Source organism: Hemicordylus capensis, chromosome 7 (assembly GCF_027244095.1).
Source record: "Hemicordylus capensis ecotype Gifberg chromosome 7, rHemCap1.1.pri, whole genome shotgun sequence".
In the NCBI taxonomy this organism is placed as follows: Eukaryota; Metazoa; Chordata; class Lepidosauria; order Squamata; family Cordylidae; genus Hemicordylus; species Hemicordylus capensis.
This window is the reverse complement of record NC_069663.1, coordinates 26,061,736-26,077,322: the sequence shown is the minus strand read 5'-3', so window position 1 is coordinate 26,077,322 and position 15,587 is coordinate 26,061,736. Positions and strand designations below refer to the sequence as shown.

Sequence of the window (15,587 nt, the reverse complement as noted above, 5' to 3'; positions counted from 1 at the left end):
TAGAACTGTTAAGACACCCGTTTTAACCACCCATCCTCCTAACCTTCCATCCTAACCACCCATCCGCCCAAGGCTCTACACTCTTCAGTAAGCTTTGCACTGAGACAGAATGTAAACCTGGAGGCTATCTTGTCATGTTGGGGCACAAGGCCCTGCTGCTCAAGATCTCTGTGAGAGTCTGACTTTTACTGGGATAACAACTCGGCTCTCTCGGAGAGCTCTCCAGAGTCCTGCAGATTCCGCTGTCTGACATGATGCCCGGTTCCTTACAGTCTGCTGCTTGCTACCTAGCACTGACCACTGTGTCCTGATCCATCACTCCAGCCTGGCTCAACACGTCTGTGGTCATCATCCAGCCTGGCACAGGGCCCACAGCCACTCTAGTACACGTGTCAAGCCTAACGCCACCTGCTTTCGATCTGTTCCAAGCGTAAAGCTTTCTAAATATTTACTACACCCTTCTCACTGTTTTTTTCTCTTTATTTTATCCCAGCAGCAACCTCGATCTCAGTGACAAGATATTTCAGAACTGGCAATGGCTCCGTATGGCTCGGTTTTTATCTGCCAGCAGCAGCATCACATCTCAGCCGGCAGATAGCAACATTGCCAACCCTAGGGACCCAGAGAGAGAGAGAGAGAGAGAGTTCTGCATTCAGTAAACTCTTTCAAGGGTCAGCTCCTTTTTATCACTGGCTGCCATTTATTAAACCACAGTAGTCCTCCGAAAGATAAGGGGACTGGGAGGTGCCTTTCAGTCAGCCCCCCAGTAGCTCCTATTTATTATTTATTTAAAATATTTCTATACCGCCCAAAACTTGCGTCTCCTTTTCAGCTAGAATTATGAAGGTCTGAAATCCCAAAAGAAGAAGGAAAGAGAGAGAGAGAGAGAAGCAAGGAAAGATTAAAAGAAATCAAGCCTGCATTGTGTAATTTCCCCTTTCCCGGTTTCCTCTAGGGCCTCCAATGCCAAATCAGGGCTGGATGGTTAATACTGTTGCTAGGCTTTTGAGAAAGAGCTTGAGGAAAGGTGGGGAGGACAGCCACGGGACTCTGGGCTGGTACCCACAATTGACCTGTAGCTCTGGGGAGGCCTATAGCTGTCATGACCCCAGATCCGGGATTCCCCATTGGTGGCTGGAAGTAGACAGTTCAGGGGATGAGGCCAGGATGGGCAGCCTCTATGAACCAGACCCTGGACAATCCCACACAGAAAGGACCCTGCTTGCATGAATGGGGCCCAAGTCAGCACCTTCACCATGCCCAAAGGACACAACCCTGCCTTCTTCCTCTGACCCCAGGGAGTGCCTTGAGGACCTGCCAGCCCTCATAGAGATCCCCCAGCACCAACCAAAGCTAGTGCTTAGAACACCAGAGAAGGCCCCTTTGTGCAACAGAGCCTTCCCCAGGGAAGGGGCACTGCTAGTTCTCTCCACCTGGGCTGTAGCCATAAAAACCAGCAGTCTGCTCTAAGGAGCTGCTGGAGCAACGTCCTTCTTGGGTTGCTACAGCCGTCTTCATGTGTCTCTGCTTGGAGCTAGCCATGGTCCTGGAATCTTTCTCCTTGGAGCTGTCTGTGGTCTGTTCCTTCCTGCCTTGCTGGAGACTCCAGTCTAGCCTACAACAGGATGATAATAGCTTAGAGGCAGAACACATGCTCTGCATTCAAAAGGGCCCAGATTCAATCTCTGGCATCTTCAGTTAGAAGGAATCTCAGGTAACGGGTGCTGAAAAAGACTTCTGCGTGAGACCTCAGAAAGTCCCTGCCCATGAATGTGAGGCAAGAGCAACCAATAGTCTGACTCGATATTAGGCCACTTCAGATGTTGATATGACCCACTTCCCCCCTTATGCCTATGACAGATGTTTGCTGCTCAAGGGTTAGTAATTGTCACTTGGTGATTAATCAGAGTTAAGGGCATGCCTGTTTTATGTTCTGAGGATATTTCTGGTTCCGGGGTGCTCTGTTATAAATAGGGATTGACAAACATTACAGATGGCCTGTCTGACAGTTTTTGTAAGCTAAATTGTAAGATCCCTCACACTTCCTCCAGTACCTCTATGAGGAACTTATACTGAGGATTTGGTAATGTGCAGATTTATTTAAAATTAAGTCATTTATTTAAAAGGTGAATAATTATTCAATGAAAAAAAATCACGGATTACAGCCAATGGTCCTAATTCCAACACTCTTGAAGTTGTCACCTGCCCTGGAAATTTCTGGGTAGGAGGGCACACATCCAGTCCACTTAAATGCCATGGTTTGGGGCCCTGGAGGTAGGTTTCCTTATGCTAAGGTTCCAATGTACCATGTGTGAATGAGAGAGTCCTGGCTACCAAGCCTACAAATTCCGGGAAAGCAGGAGGATGGGGGTAATCCTCTGGGGAAACCCCCAGTGCTCGGTCTGGATCCACTTGACACCATAAATGCTCCAACATGTATCTCAAATTGGCTATTAACTCTAATGGGCATTAAAAATAATAATAATAATAACCCGTGAGACTTGCTGAAATCCAGCCAAACAGAGGTGAGGGGGGAAAGAAAGGGAAGAGCTAGGGGTGTGTTAAATGTTTCAGCAATATTATGGTTAGGAATGCAAGTCTTCAGTGCTTTAATTAGTAGATGAATCAATTAAAGTTTAATCACAGCTTCAAATGTATTTCTTATGATCTGGTGGGGCTGAGACTGAAGGACTGAGAGCTGCTCAAAGATGCTGTCGGAGGCCCTTTCACCACCCCTAGTTTGACTTCAGGGTGGTGTTTCCTCTCTGTTTGCATCCAAAGCTGACAGATATTTTGTATTCCCTCCTAGTAATCAGTAAAGTTGCCCACCCTCCAGGCCTGGCCTAGAATCTCCAGAAATCAGCATCCAGGTGACTCTTGGAAGCAATTCTGGAGATTTTAGTGGCCTGGTATTGTGAGAAATATTGGGGGAAATAATGGAAAACAAAATCTCCAAGAAAAGCTTCAGTCAGAGTTGGTAACCCTGCTAATAAAGAACTGGAAGCAACCAAAACTGATTTCACATCTTTGTGAACCTCTCTTTTACATAAGAATCTTCCAAAACCCTGACAGAATTTGGCCTTGTTCCTTTTCGAAGCTCTTTTGGCCCTGGTGCATTAGTCGGGGATATTCCATATCCCAGACTCTCGGAGTGGTGACAGATCCTCTACTTCTAACCATTGTTCACATGTAACCATGGTTGGGCATTACGTGAAGAAGCCCCTGGTTTGTCTGTTGAATTCCCCCCCTCCTCCATTGGCTCACTTCATTACCTCTGAACCAGCGAGTGGTGACTTGTGCTTGCTGTGCACATCAACATCAAATCCCAGTTTACAGGGCAAGCGCAAACCAGGGTTTGCCGGTTCAGAAGAAGCAGCTAAGTGGAGCACGAGAAAGGAGCTTGTATGTGCTCCTGTTTTGTGATCATGTGTGAGGAAAACAGCAAGATCAGAAGGGGAGGAAGGACAGGTCTATTGTGGAGGACAGGTCTATCAATGGCTACTAGTCCGGTGGCTATAGGCCACCTCCAGCCTCAGAGGCAAGATGCCTTGGAATACCAGTTGCAGCGGAGCAACAGCAAGAAAAAGGACATGCCCTCATCACCCCTTGCCTGTGGGCTTCTCAGAGGCATCTGGCGGGCCTTGGGCCTGATCCAGCAGGGCTGTTCTTGTATGAGAGCTGGGTAGGAAGGTGACGATCACTTCCTCCTACTCCAACCCTGTTTTGCCCCTTGCTTCTGATCAGAAAACAGGAGCATTCACAGATCCCAAACTAATTATAATCTTATTGTAAGACATTTCTTCTTGAACTGGATCACACTCAGACTTGACATTCTGAAAAGGTTTACAATATCTGGGCATGAAATATGGTGTTACAGCCAGAATGGACTTGCTTGGAACATGCATGATCCTTGGTGGACCGGGTATGTATATTTGGAAGTTTAAACTTTTGGCAGAGCATGCTGCTAGACCTCATGGAGATCGGTATTTTTGTTAACTCCACTCCATAAATAAACAAATTACTGAAAAACTAGCAAACTAAGCTGGATAACCATGCAGGTGTGGACCCTTAGAAAAGATGGGTAGTTTCTTACTCCTGACTTCATCCACCCCACTCACTGCACCAGTATTTTGGGGAAAATGTTTGCCAATTCTAAGCCCACAAAACCCTCTGTGTTGTGTAGAAACAGCCTTTGCTAGAATTTCTAAGCATTTCATCAGCCATTCATTGACCCATTCACTGGATGGTAAACAAAATAAGGGGGCACTGAGTGCAAGAAGACCGTACCTTCCAGAAGCACCCCTGGCCCTCCAAGGGCATTACCTCCCACCTCTTCCCCACTCCAAATTAAGGAAGAATGTCTCTTGCTCTGTGTTCCTACTCTAGGCCCTAACCAGCCAGCTATTTTTAGCTGCTATTAACCTCCCGCCTCCTACCGTTAGGGCCTCTCTGCCGTTGCTGGAGGCCGCGGCCAATTTGTCTAATTAAAGAGAATTAAGGAAGAAGTGTCCCCAATTAAAGCAGGAGAAATCGTCTATTTTGGAGGTAGGTTTTTGGCCACGGGTGTCAAATGGAATTAGCGGAGATGGAGACCTGCTCCAGCTTTGAAGGGTTTCAAAGGAACTAAGACTCCACTGCTTTGGAAAGAAGAACCTGGACTGATTGGAGACGGGCTGAATTTACATGCAAAAGAGACTCCATCCGTAGGTGAGTTCCGAGCAAATCCCAAAGGAAGACGAAACCCCAAAAGAGGGATGTCGCCTTCCACCTCCACACCAACCACGGGAGATGGTGAGCTCTATATTTCTGTGTGTTGGCTGTGCTGTCGTGGAGATGGTCCGTAGCTCCAGGGTAGAGTTCCTGCTTTGCGTACAGAAGGTGTTCCTGGCATCTGCTGGGAGGGTTAAGAAAGACCGCCGGCAACCCTGCAGATCTGCGGCCAGTCAGGGCACACAATATTGCACTAGATCCGGGCTGCTCAACTTTGGCCTTCCTGCAGATGTTGGCCTACAACTCCCATAATCCTTGGCTACTGGCCACTGTGGCTAGGGATCATGGGAGATGTAGTCCCAAACCAGCTGGGTGGGGGCTAGGTTGAGCAGGCCTGAGCTAGAGGGACCAAGGGTTTGATTTGCTATAAGGCAGCTCCACAGCTTCCTGTGAGAGTAACTCTGAGCAGCTGCAGAGTGCCGATCGCTCTCGGGGGGCATAGAGGGAGGCTAGTGAGGCGATAGCGAACCCCAGGACTTCTCCTTTGGGTATGGGGCCACAACACAGAGCATGCAGAAGGTCCCAGGTTCGATTCCTGTCATCTCCCTAGGTAGAGCTGGGAAAGACTCCTGCCTGCAGCCTTGGAAAGCTGCTGCTAGTCAGTGTGGCCAATACTGAGCTAGAGGGACCAAGGGTCTGACTCAGTAGAAAGCGGCTTCCTATGTTCCTGTGTCATTAAGGCTCTGGGGCACAACCGAAACCTGGGAGGATCACAACGAACAAATTGCAGATTGGTTACCTCTGAACAGGGCTGCACCAGCTCTCTGGGATAGGATGCCCAGCCCTGTGAGGTTTTGCTCCTGGAGGTTGAGCAGGAGGGAAGCAAGTTGGTGCAAGTTGGAAGCAGCAAATGCTCCTCCGAAAGCAGCAGCAGCAGCAGCGCGGCAGTATCCCCAAGCCCAGCTGCACAGGCCTCCACATTTCCCACCCAGGAGCATCCTATCCCAAAGAGCTGATGCCACCACGTTAAGAGGTAACCAGTCTGCAATTTGTTGTGATCCTCCCAGGTTTTGATTGTGCCCCAGAGCACCATGGCTTCACTCTGTGAATGGTTTTTAACTGTTCTATTCTGTGAAAGTGTTTTGTTTGTTTTTATCTTTATATTGTAATTTGGGTTATGTACACCACCGAGAGAGAGAGAGATACCAGGCAGTATATAAATATGAGAGAAAGAGATGTGCGGCGGGGGGGGGGATACTCAGGGAAGGAGAACCTGGAGCACCTTGCTGTTGGGAGCAGCAGAAAGGAGTGGGGAAGCATCCTTCTTGTCTTCTCACGGGGGGGGGGGTGAGGATTACTCCCCAATTGCGATCCAGTTCTCTACAACTAACAGGGGAAGGGGAAGTGCTCAGAGCAAGGATACTCAAACAGGGGTCTCCAATTCCTTTGGCCATTGTAGCTGGGGATGTTGGGAGTTGTAGCCCAACAATATCTGGAGGCCCACATTTGAGAATCTCTACCTTAGAGGATGGGTGGGAAAGAACTCAAGGGACAAATGGAACAGCAGAAATTGTGGCGGGGGGGGGGACTAGAAAGAAGAGTTGGGAGTGATGATGGCGTCATCCTTCCTAGGCACAGCTGCTGCATCCCACCAGGTTAGGGGTGGGCTGCCCCATGGAAAAGAGAACAAGCCGCCTTTTCCTAAGAGGTATGCTCAGAGGAGTGATTTCCAGCAGCTGCAACTGGTCAGACAGGGCAAAGGAAAGCCGCACCTGCTGAGTTCCCCCCTTCGGTGCTCCTTTCCCTATAGCAACACTAGTCTAGGGACCACGATCTACGTTTTTTGCTGGCTGCCAACCCTGCAACCGGAGAAGGCACATGAAGAGAGAGAACCTTACCCCAGATGCCAAAGATGTCTGTCCACCACTGACACCAACACCTTCCCCTGCATCCCTTCACTTTTCATTCAATCCAGTCCTTGATCGGTAACTCCGCAGATGCACTTCTTCAACAGAAAGGATGAATGAGGACAAATGTCGACTTTGTGGTCGACGACACAGGCCTAAGAATAGGGACTCTTGGCAGCCAGGTGCTATTCTCCACTTGGCCACCGGAGGTCTCCAAAAAACCATGGATTAAGTTCGGAGTGCCTACCAAACCCTATTCAGCTTCACCCAGCTTTGCCCAGTATTTGGAAATCCAAAAAAGGGTGGTGGAGAGACACCACTTCGTGATTCACAATGAAGCGGAACTGTACCACTGTAAGAGTAGATGGCATATTCTAATAGTTTGGATCCAGTCTTAATTAGGGCACTTGCTTGAGGCTTTCAGGCCACCCACACTCTCAAAGCAGCCTTTTGGAAAAACAATTTGGGGGGTTTTGTTGTAAAATATTTATACGCCACTTTCCCCACTGAGAGGTGCAAAGCGGCTTACTATGTATTTTAAAGGCGGTGCAGAACACAATGTAAAACAATACCAAAACAATGAAAAAACCCTACTCTGAAACCAACATAGAATGCAAGGCTGTTGTGGCCGGGGATGATGGGAACTGTAGTCTGACCATATCTGGACCCAAGTCTGACATCCCATGGATGACAGGGTGTGCCTTTAAGGGGAAGGATAGCCAGGCTTCCCTTTCCCTTCTGGCTTGATGTCTAGCCCCTGAGATCCACATGGCTTTAAATCAGGAGCCCTGACCTGCTCGACCTCTCTGCCTCACCAGAGATGTGTGGGACTCTCCAGAGCTGGGGAATGTGGTTTCTCTCCCAGTGCAGATACAAGCTGGGCATGTTGAGGAGAAAAGGCCTACTCACATGGCTGGAGGCTGCTGGGGAACAAGACATAAGAATATAAGCACAGCCCTGCTGGATCAGGCCCAAGGAAACCCACCTAGTCCAGCATCCTGTTTCGCACAGTGGCCCACCAGATGCCGCTGGAAGCCACAGGCAGGAGTTGAGGGCATGCCTTCTCTCCTGCTGTTACTCCCCTGCAGCAACTGGAACTCAGAGGCATCCTGCTTCTGAGGCTGGAGGTGGCCTGAAGCCCTCCGACTAGTAGCCCTTGATAGACCTCTCCTCCATGAAGTTATCCAAACCCCTCTTAAAGCCATCCAGGTGGTTGGCCGTCACCACATCTGGTGGAAGAGAAGTCCACAAGTGGATTATGCGTTGTGTCAAAAAGTACCTCCGTTTGCTGGTCCTAGATTTCCTGGCAATCAATTTCATGGGATGACCCCTGGTTCTAGTGTGATGCAAGAGGGAGAAGAATTTCTCTCTCCACTTTCTCCACACCATGCATGATTTTATAGACCTCTATCATGTCTCCCCGCAGTCGTCTTTTTTCTAAACTAAAAAGCCCCAGTTGTTGTAGCCTTGCCTCCTCCAGGCCCCTGAGCATCTTGGTTGCCTTCTTCTGCACCTTTCCCAGTTCTACAATGTCCTTTTTTAGATGTGGTGACCAGAATTGTACGCAGTATTCCAAGTGTGGCCGCACCATAGTTTTGTATAAGGGCATGATGATATTAGCCGTTTTAAGACTGCCAAGGATGCTTCTACATCAGGGCTGCTCAGCTTCGGCCCTCCTGCCGTTGTTGCCCTACAGCTCCCATAATCCTTGACTATTGGCCAATGTGGCTGGGGATTATGGGAGTTGTGGTCCAAAAGCAGCTGGAGGGCCAAAGTTGAGCGGCCCTGTCTACATAGTCCTTTGCTCTGTATTGACATTCTCCTGGCAGACCCTGGGGAGAAAGGAAGAGTAGCCCTGTTCCTGTTGAATGGAGCCTGCAGTGTGCCCTCTATGAGGGATCCCCAGATGTCGTTGACTACAACTCCCAGAATCCTCAGCTGCCATGGCTTTTGCTTGGGGATTCTGGGAGTTGTAGTCAACAACATCTGGGAATCCCTGTTAGAGGGAACACTGGATGGAAGGCTGGGGAGGAGTAGCGTGCCCTCTTGAAAGAGGTATGCCTCCACTTCTCAAGTAAGGTGGGGCTTGGGGAAGAGCAGGGGGACCCCCTGCTAACTGAGCAAAGAGGCACCGTTTGAAGTGGTGATTCTCTTATATTTAGCAGGGGGAGAGCAACTGGCCCTCTCCAGCCCCAGCACAGCATCCCGCCAGTGGCTGTTGCTGGTGTCTGTCTTATGTTTCTTTTTAGATAGTGAGTCCTTTGGGGACAGGGGATTATTGATTTTTCTATGTAAACCACTTGAGAACTTTGGTTTTCAGGAGCTGAGGACAAGAGCTTGCTCACCTGGGTTCATTTATTTATTTGTTTGATTGATTTGATTTGATTTGATTGATTTGATTTATACACCGCCCCTCCAAAAATGGCTCAGGGCAGTTTACATCAAAATAAAAACCATTAAAATCAATTAACAATTAAAATCAAAACTGAATCAAACAATTACAATCATTTAATCATTAAAACCATTAACATTAAAATCATTAAAAATTAACATTAAAAATTTAAAACCATGAATCTAATTAAAAGTCTGGGTACATCAATGTTTCTTCAGTGCCTTTTAAAAAGTTGCCAGAGATGGGGAGGCTCTGATTCCAACAGGGCGCGTGTTCCAAAGAAGGCCCGTTCCCAAGTAGCCGCCAAACGGGTTGGTGGCAACCACAGGCGAACCTCTCCAGATGATCTCAGCAGGCAGTGGGGCTCACAGATGCCTCCTTTCTTTTCCATAGGGCAGCAGCCCTAGGTAGACCGAAAGTAGACAGTGGGTCTTGCGGGGGGGCGCCACGATGTGCCTGCCAGTGTTGCAGCTCTCGACAAAGAATAGCTCTAGGGGCCAGCCCCACTTTGCATGGTAGGGAATCCCACACATTGGGGGTTTTCACTGGGGCATAGCAAGGTTGGATTAGGTCTCGGGAGGAAAAAAGCATAGGTGGACTTCTCCCTCTCCCATCTCCTCCTCCTCCTCCTCCAGAGAGATACAAGGGCGAGAAGGGCAAAGGACCAAGGACCCCCACCCTTCAATTATAGCGACGCCCATGCTTGGGTCTCCCCAGACGTTGCTGGCCTGCAACTCCTACAATTAATCTGCCATTGCAGCTGAGGATGATGGGGGTTGTCGTCCAACACCGTTTGGCGACCCAGAGTTGAGAAGCTTGTCACAGCTGAATAATTCCTTGGGCAAAGAAGCACCTCCATTCTAAGAGGGATTCCCAGATGCTGTTGACTACAACTCCCAGGATCCCCAGCTGCAGTGACTTTTGCTTGGGGGTTATGGGAGTTGTAGTCCACAACATCTGGGAATCCCTCTTAGAGGGGATACTGCCCTCTTCGGGGCAGAGGCCTTCCCTTAGTCAGTACACTGCCTTGCCTTCACCACTCCAGACATGACCATCCGACGCGATTCCGATACAGCTGCAAAAAAAAAAAAAACGTGGAGCCACCACGATGGCAGATGCCTTGCTGCCGGCGGGGTTCGCTTCCGAAGGAGGTGGAGGGAGGTTTCCTCTGTAGACTCAGGGCCCCCCTTGTGGAGTGAGAGACCTCCTTCCCGTTTCCAGCAGCCTCCTTGCTAGACCTGATTTGTCCTCTGCGAGAGGCTTGCCTCTCTCCGCTCCCCGCAATCTCCGTCTCACCCCAGCTTCGTCTAACACGATAACGGTGGGGACCTCTGGCAACAAAAGGGGGATTGTGAAGTCAAGAAAAGACGTGAAGGGAGATATAATAGAGACATCTCGGAGGGATATGATTTTGCCGACATCTAGGGCCTGACCTCCCTCGCTCCTTGCATTGTGAGCCTTTATGCCCAAAATATGATTTCCAAGAGGGATTAGCAACTTCAAAAGGCAACCGGGCTTTGATGCCGGCGCTCCTAAAACCTTCATTCAAATCTTTTTAGCTTGGTTCTATATATATTTTATTTCGAGCAGACCTGATTAAAGTTCCCCATTGTCCTTAATGACATGCTTCTGTCCTCCTCTTTAAAAAAAGAAAAAAAGAAAGAAAAAAGAAAAAGAGAAGTAAAATAATTATAATATTAAAAAGTGCTAGGGAAAACTTTCCCCTGTTTTTTTTTTTTTTAATTCTTTAAAGGAACAGTGTAAATGGAGACTCGGTTAAGGTTGACCCTTCGCTTTTATTTGTGGATCACATGATTGCCAGTAAAATCGCAAGAATTCGTGCAGAATCGAGATTCGGTCGAATAAGAGAAAGGGCTCTGCCATCATGAAAAAAGTTGGATTGCTCCTCCTTATGGACACAGACCCTGCAGGCAACTGGGTGAGAGGCAACGGAGCCCTTCCCTGAAGTTTCCTAATACCGTCATTTCCATATTCTCAGAAATAGAATCCTGTTGCCATTGTGAATGTAGGAGCTTTGGGGCAGAGCCAGCTTCTGGCTTGGACATCCAGGCTTCTGGGGAGCTGCCTGTTACCCACTCAGGTCAGCTGGGGCGGGTCTGAGCTTGCAGTCCAGCGGACAGAGGTCAAGTCGGCTGCATGTAATTGGGAAAGGTCGTATTTCCTGGGCAGGGTGGCGTGGATGCAGAGCTGACCTTTCACCTTAGGTGTCATGTGGGATTGATGGCTCCCATATGGGTCAGGGACGTGTGTCCAAAGATACCCCAAATGCCAATAAAAAGCCTTTGGACTTGCACTCATGTTTTAAAAGAAGTTTGATCAGAAGAATAGAGGAAAATGTTTGATCCGCCTCTGCTTGTGGGCACAGCAGCACAGATGCTGAGATCTGGCTGGCGTGCAGAAAAAGCACGCACTCCAATTTGTGTACAAATTGTGTACAATGGTACAGCTTCCTAAGCAGATTTGAAGAAAAGCAAGCTCCTAGTCCTCATGGTATGGAAATAGGCTTGAAAGTGTCTGGGCATGGTTTGGTGGAATCCTAGAAGCCGGAGATCCAGCTTAGGGATGGAACGGCTGCTGGGTTCACCCCTTTTGCCCTTGTGTCACTGAGCTTCAATGCCGTTTGGGGTGGCTCTTTTGCCAGACGGCGATGCCGGTGCCACCCATCTGTGGCAGGGAAGTGTGTCCTGTCAGTGGCGGGCATTGTGTCGGTGCCAGGCCAAACGGCACAGGGAATGAAAGGGAGGGCGGGTGGGAATCTTGGCCCCAGCCCTGTGCCATGGTGCAATTGTCTGAGCCAGACTAAATACAGGAAGCAGAGGGTCAGCCCCTGGTGACCGTGTGCCTAAGGAGGTGACAAGGGAAAGGCGAGGACCAGGCCTGGGACTGACCCCTGGGTGTTCCCTCTTGCCCTGGCTGGCTCCATTAACTGCCAAACCAAACAGTACAAATAGCATCATTTAGGAACGGCTGAAATCCAAGACCGCCCCCCCCCCCTTTGCAGAGAGCAGACACTGCATAATTGGCAGAAGGGAGGGGCCATGGGAGAGTGATCTCCCCCCACCACCACCCCTGCCGGTCTCATTCCCCAGCCCTTGTTCAAAAGGACTATTGTTTTGGTTAGGGCCCCAGAATCCAAAGGGCTGTGTATGGGGTTGCGGGGTGGAACAAGAGAAGCCAGACCATGCGCATGTGCAGGCGTGAATGTAGGCATCCATGATTTGGGACTCTGGCCATGATCTTCACCAACATCCACGGTGCCACAAATTGGAGTTTGGTTCTTTTTTTTTGGTGGGGGGGAATCTCAATTTCTTGAAACACAGGGGAGTGTAGCATATTCCCTCCTCGCAAATCCTATATTTGCATATTGTGTGTGTGTGTGTATGCATAATATGGCTTATATATAAATACCGAACCTTTCCTCCAAAGAATGAATGCAAACGCATCAATGTGTATGACAGACACTATTCTTCATTGTGATTATTATTAATTATGAAGCTAAACTGCACCTTTTCAATGGGGCCTTCAGCTTATCCAGTTTATCCTTGTTCCCCACTGTAATCAAGGTTAAGGGTGCTGGCCCATATTCTTTTCTTCCTCTGCAGTTTCCTCACTGTCCATCCTGGACCATGGGTTTCTGGAGAGGAGGAACGGTGAATGTTGAGGGTGGGCGTGAACTAGGTCTGGGATCCATGGGGAGATTTCTAGGTGGCATGGGGCAGATCAACATGGGGTTTTGACTCTCAGTTTTTTAACACCAGCAGCAACAAAACGGCGGTATGCCGCTGCACCGCGTGCTTGTCTGGGCAAGCCGTGCTTCTCTGAACCTCAGTTTCCCCCAGCTGCAAAATGGGTCTTTTTGCTTAAGAATACTGACACCGCTTGCTGCTCCTTAAAACTGCAAGGACCCAAAAATGTCTCTGCCATGGCTTGCCTTGTGCTGATGGCTTGCCTTTCTGCATCAGTCTTCCTCACCTGCAAAACAGGAGGCCGAATCAGTTGCCTTTGGCCAGCTATGTGTGCAGCTGGCCAGCTTCGTGTTTGAATCTAAGAACTGCAGATCAGGGTGACCCTTCCACGAGGCAAAGTGGGGTGGTAGCCTCGGGCGTCAGATTATTGGAGGCAGTAAATTAACCTCTTGCCCGGAGGAGGGGGAGGAGGATGCGGGGATTGTGCCCTTCCTCAGGTCCACATAAATCTTGATCCCCCCACTGACTCAAGTGCAGATTGGTCCTTATATATGCAGTCATCTCGGTGTGTGGCTCATGGGGTGCAGTCAGAAAACGACGTCACCCCCAAACCCCTATTCTGCACCTGGCTCTGGTTGGCAGGTTTTGGGATTCTAGTAAAAATCCCAAAGTAAGCCCCACAAGCCCAACATCTATCTGCCACCCTCTGGCTATGTAACTCTGCAAGGTGTCAGGGTTGAGAAGGGGTCTCAATGCTGCTTTGCTTGTGCCCCAGAAATCGTGGTCCCCGGCAACTGATTTGGGGCCCCTTCTGTGATTCAGCTGGACCTCTGTAGATCAAAAATATAACAATATAATTGATGACTATATTAGATTGACTCTGATCCCTTGGCCCTGCCCACAGAGAAGGATGGCAGCCCACCTGCACCACCCTAAATCTGACACGGGTGCTGCGTCCTCGGTCGCACCAACCCACCTTCCCCACTGCACGTTTTGCCTCTCTGGGGGAAATGGAGCCCCTTTTCCTCTTCTGGTTTCTGGGAGTCCTAATCCCATCTCTGGTACATCCCAAACTTAATCCTGCTTTAAGCTCTTTAGAGATTGTTTGCTCGGGGGGAATCCTTGCGCTTGCAATTGGGAGAGGCGGCGAACTACCAATTCCTTGCCAATCTCCTTTGGGTGATTTAAGCTTTGAGGGTCTTTCACTGCCACGCTCCATAGATGAACGAGCGACACACGCAAGGCCAAACCTCCGCCACCCCCAACCCCTGGTCATCCCTTTCCAGTGGGACCCTTTTCACACATTGGGTTTCAAACGTTTCATTTCCCCCGCTTTTGAATCTTTTTGACATTTTGCTTATATCTGTGGTGTTGTTTTTATTAATTTGCATTGCGCTTCTGGGTATGCAGCACACTGTACATGCATGCTAACCCCTGTTAACTGGGCAAGGAGGCACTTTTAAAAGTGGTGACTCTCTCATATTTAAGGGGGGGGACGACAGCGACACAACTGTTCCTATTCAGTCCTGTGGCCATGGCTGGTGCCTTCCTGATGTTTCTTTTTAGATTGTGAGCCCTTTGGGGACAGGGAGCCATTTTTTCCATACCTTATTGCTATATAAACCACTCTGGGGAAAGTGTTCTATAACTATGAATACTAAAATACATGATCGCATAACAACTGTAAAGTTAGCCAGTAGGATTATCCCTCACATTGTGGTCATGGTGAGTGAGATTGGTGTGCTGTGGGTCACTCAGGCTAGAGATAAACAACCCACCCTGCCAGCCAGAGAGTTGAGAGTTGATTGTCCACACTACAAGGAGCAAGTGCCTCATTGTAGCCTCTCTTAAACAGGTGTGGCAGGTTACATAAGAACAGCCCTGCTGGATCAGGTGCAAGGAGGCCCACCTAGTCCAGCATCCTGTTTCCCACAGGGGCCCACCAGATGCCGCTGGAAGCCACAGGCAGGAGTTGAGGGCATGCCTTCTCTCCTGCTGTTACTCCCCTGCAATTGGTACCCAGAGGCATCCTGCTTCTGAGGCTGGAGGTGGCCTGAAGCCCTCCGACTAGTAGCCCTTGGTAGAGCTCTCCTCCATTAAGTTATCCAAACCCCTCTTAAAGCCATCCAGGTGGTTGGCCATCACCACATCTGGTGGAAGAGAATTCCGCAAGTGGATTATGTGTTGTGTGAAAAAGTACTTCCATTTGTTGGTCCTAGATTTCCTGGCAATCAATTTCATGGGATGACCCCTGGTTCTAGTGTTATGGGAGAAGGAGAAGAATTTCTCTCTCTCCACACCATGCGTGATTTTATAGACCTCTATCACGTCTCCTCATAGTCGTCTTTTTTCTAAACTAAAAAGCCCCAGGTGTTGTAGAGGTGGAGGGGGCTGAATCCAGACGGTGCATGCTCTCTCTGATCTTCTTGGGTGCCAGAGAGCATGGCCGTCCTGTTGAGGTGCTGGCTTTTTTTGGTGGCAGGGGAGCACCCAAATGCCCAACCTCACCTCCCTCCAGAGCCAATTCCTGTAGAGCTTTGTATCTCCTCCTGCTCATCTCTAGCCGCCCATAATCTGTACCTTCTTTCCGATTCCACTCTGTATCTCCTTAAATACTGCCCTCTTTGGAATCTTCCCTTTCCGGCCTGGATTTATCTCTTATTGTTACAAAACCTTCTTCTTCTACTACTACTTCTTTTTTTAAAAAGATTTTTATTAATGGGGGGGGCGGGGGGGAGACCCCAAAGTAGAAGGCCGCTGAGGCTTTAAAGAAAGAAAGAAGGAAGGGAGGAAGGAGAAGGCGGCTAGCACAGGCAGCTTAGTTTGCGGCACCTGTCAAAGGTTTTCAGAAGGCAGCTAAGAAAAATGGAA

The 15,587-nt window shown here is 49.1% G+C and overlaps 1 protein-coding gene across 2 annotated transcripts in view; it reads left to right on the top strand.

The window, feature by feature from the left end:
* CATSPERG (cation channel sperm associated auxiliary subunit gamma) overlaps positions 1-920 on the top strand; it is a 46,364-nt gene extending 45,444 nt beyond the window's left edge. The window contains exons 30-31 of one of the 2 annotated variants that reach the window (XM_053266861.1): positions 494-671; positions 833-920. In XM_053266861.1, coding sequence (XP_053122836.1) covers positions 494-671; positions 833-836 — 182 coding nt within the window. In that variant the 3' untranslated portion in view covers positions 837-920. Of the gene's footprint in view, positions 1-493 lie in introns of both variants that reach the window. The other variant, XM_053266859.1, reaches the window with a different exon arrangement.
* The last annotated feature ends 14,667 nt before the right edge of the window (positions 921-15,587 follow it).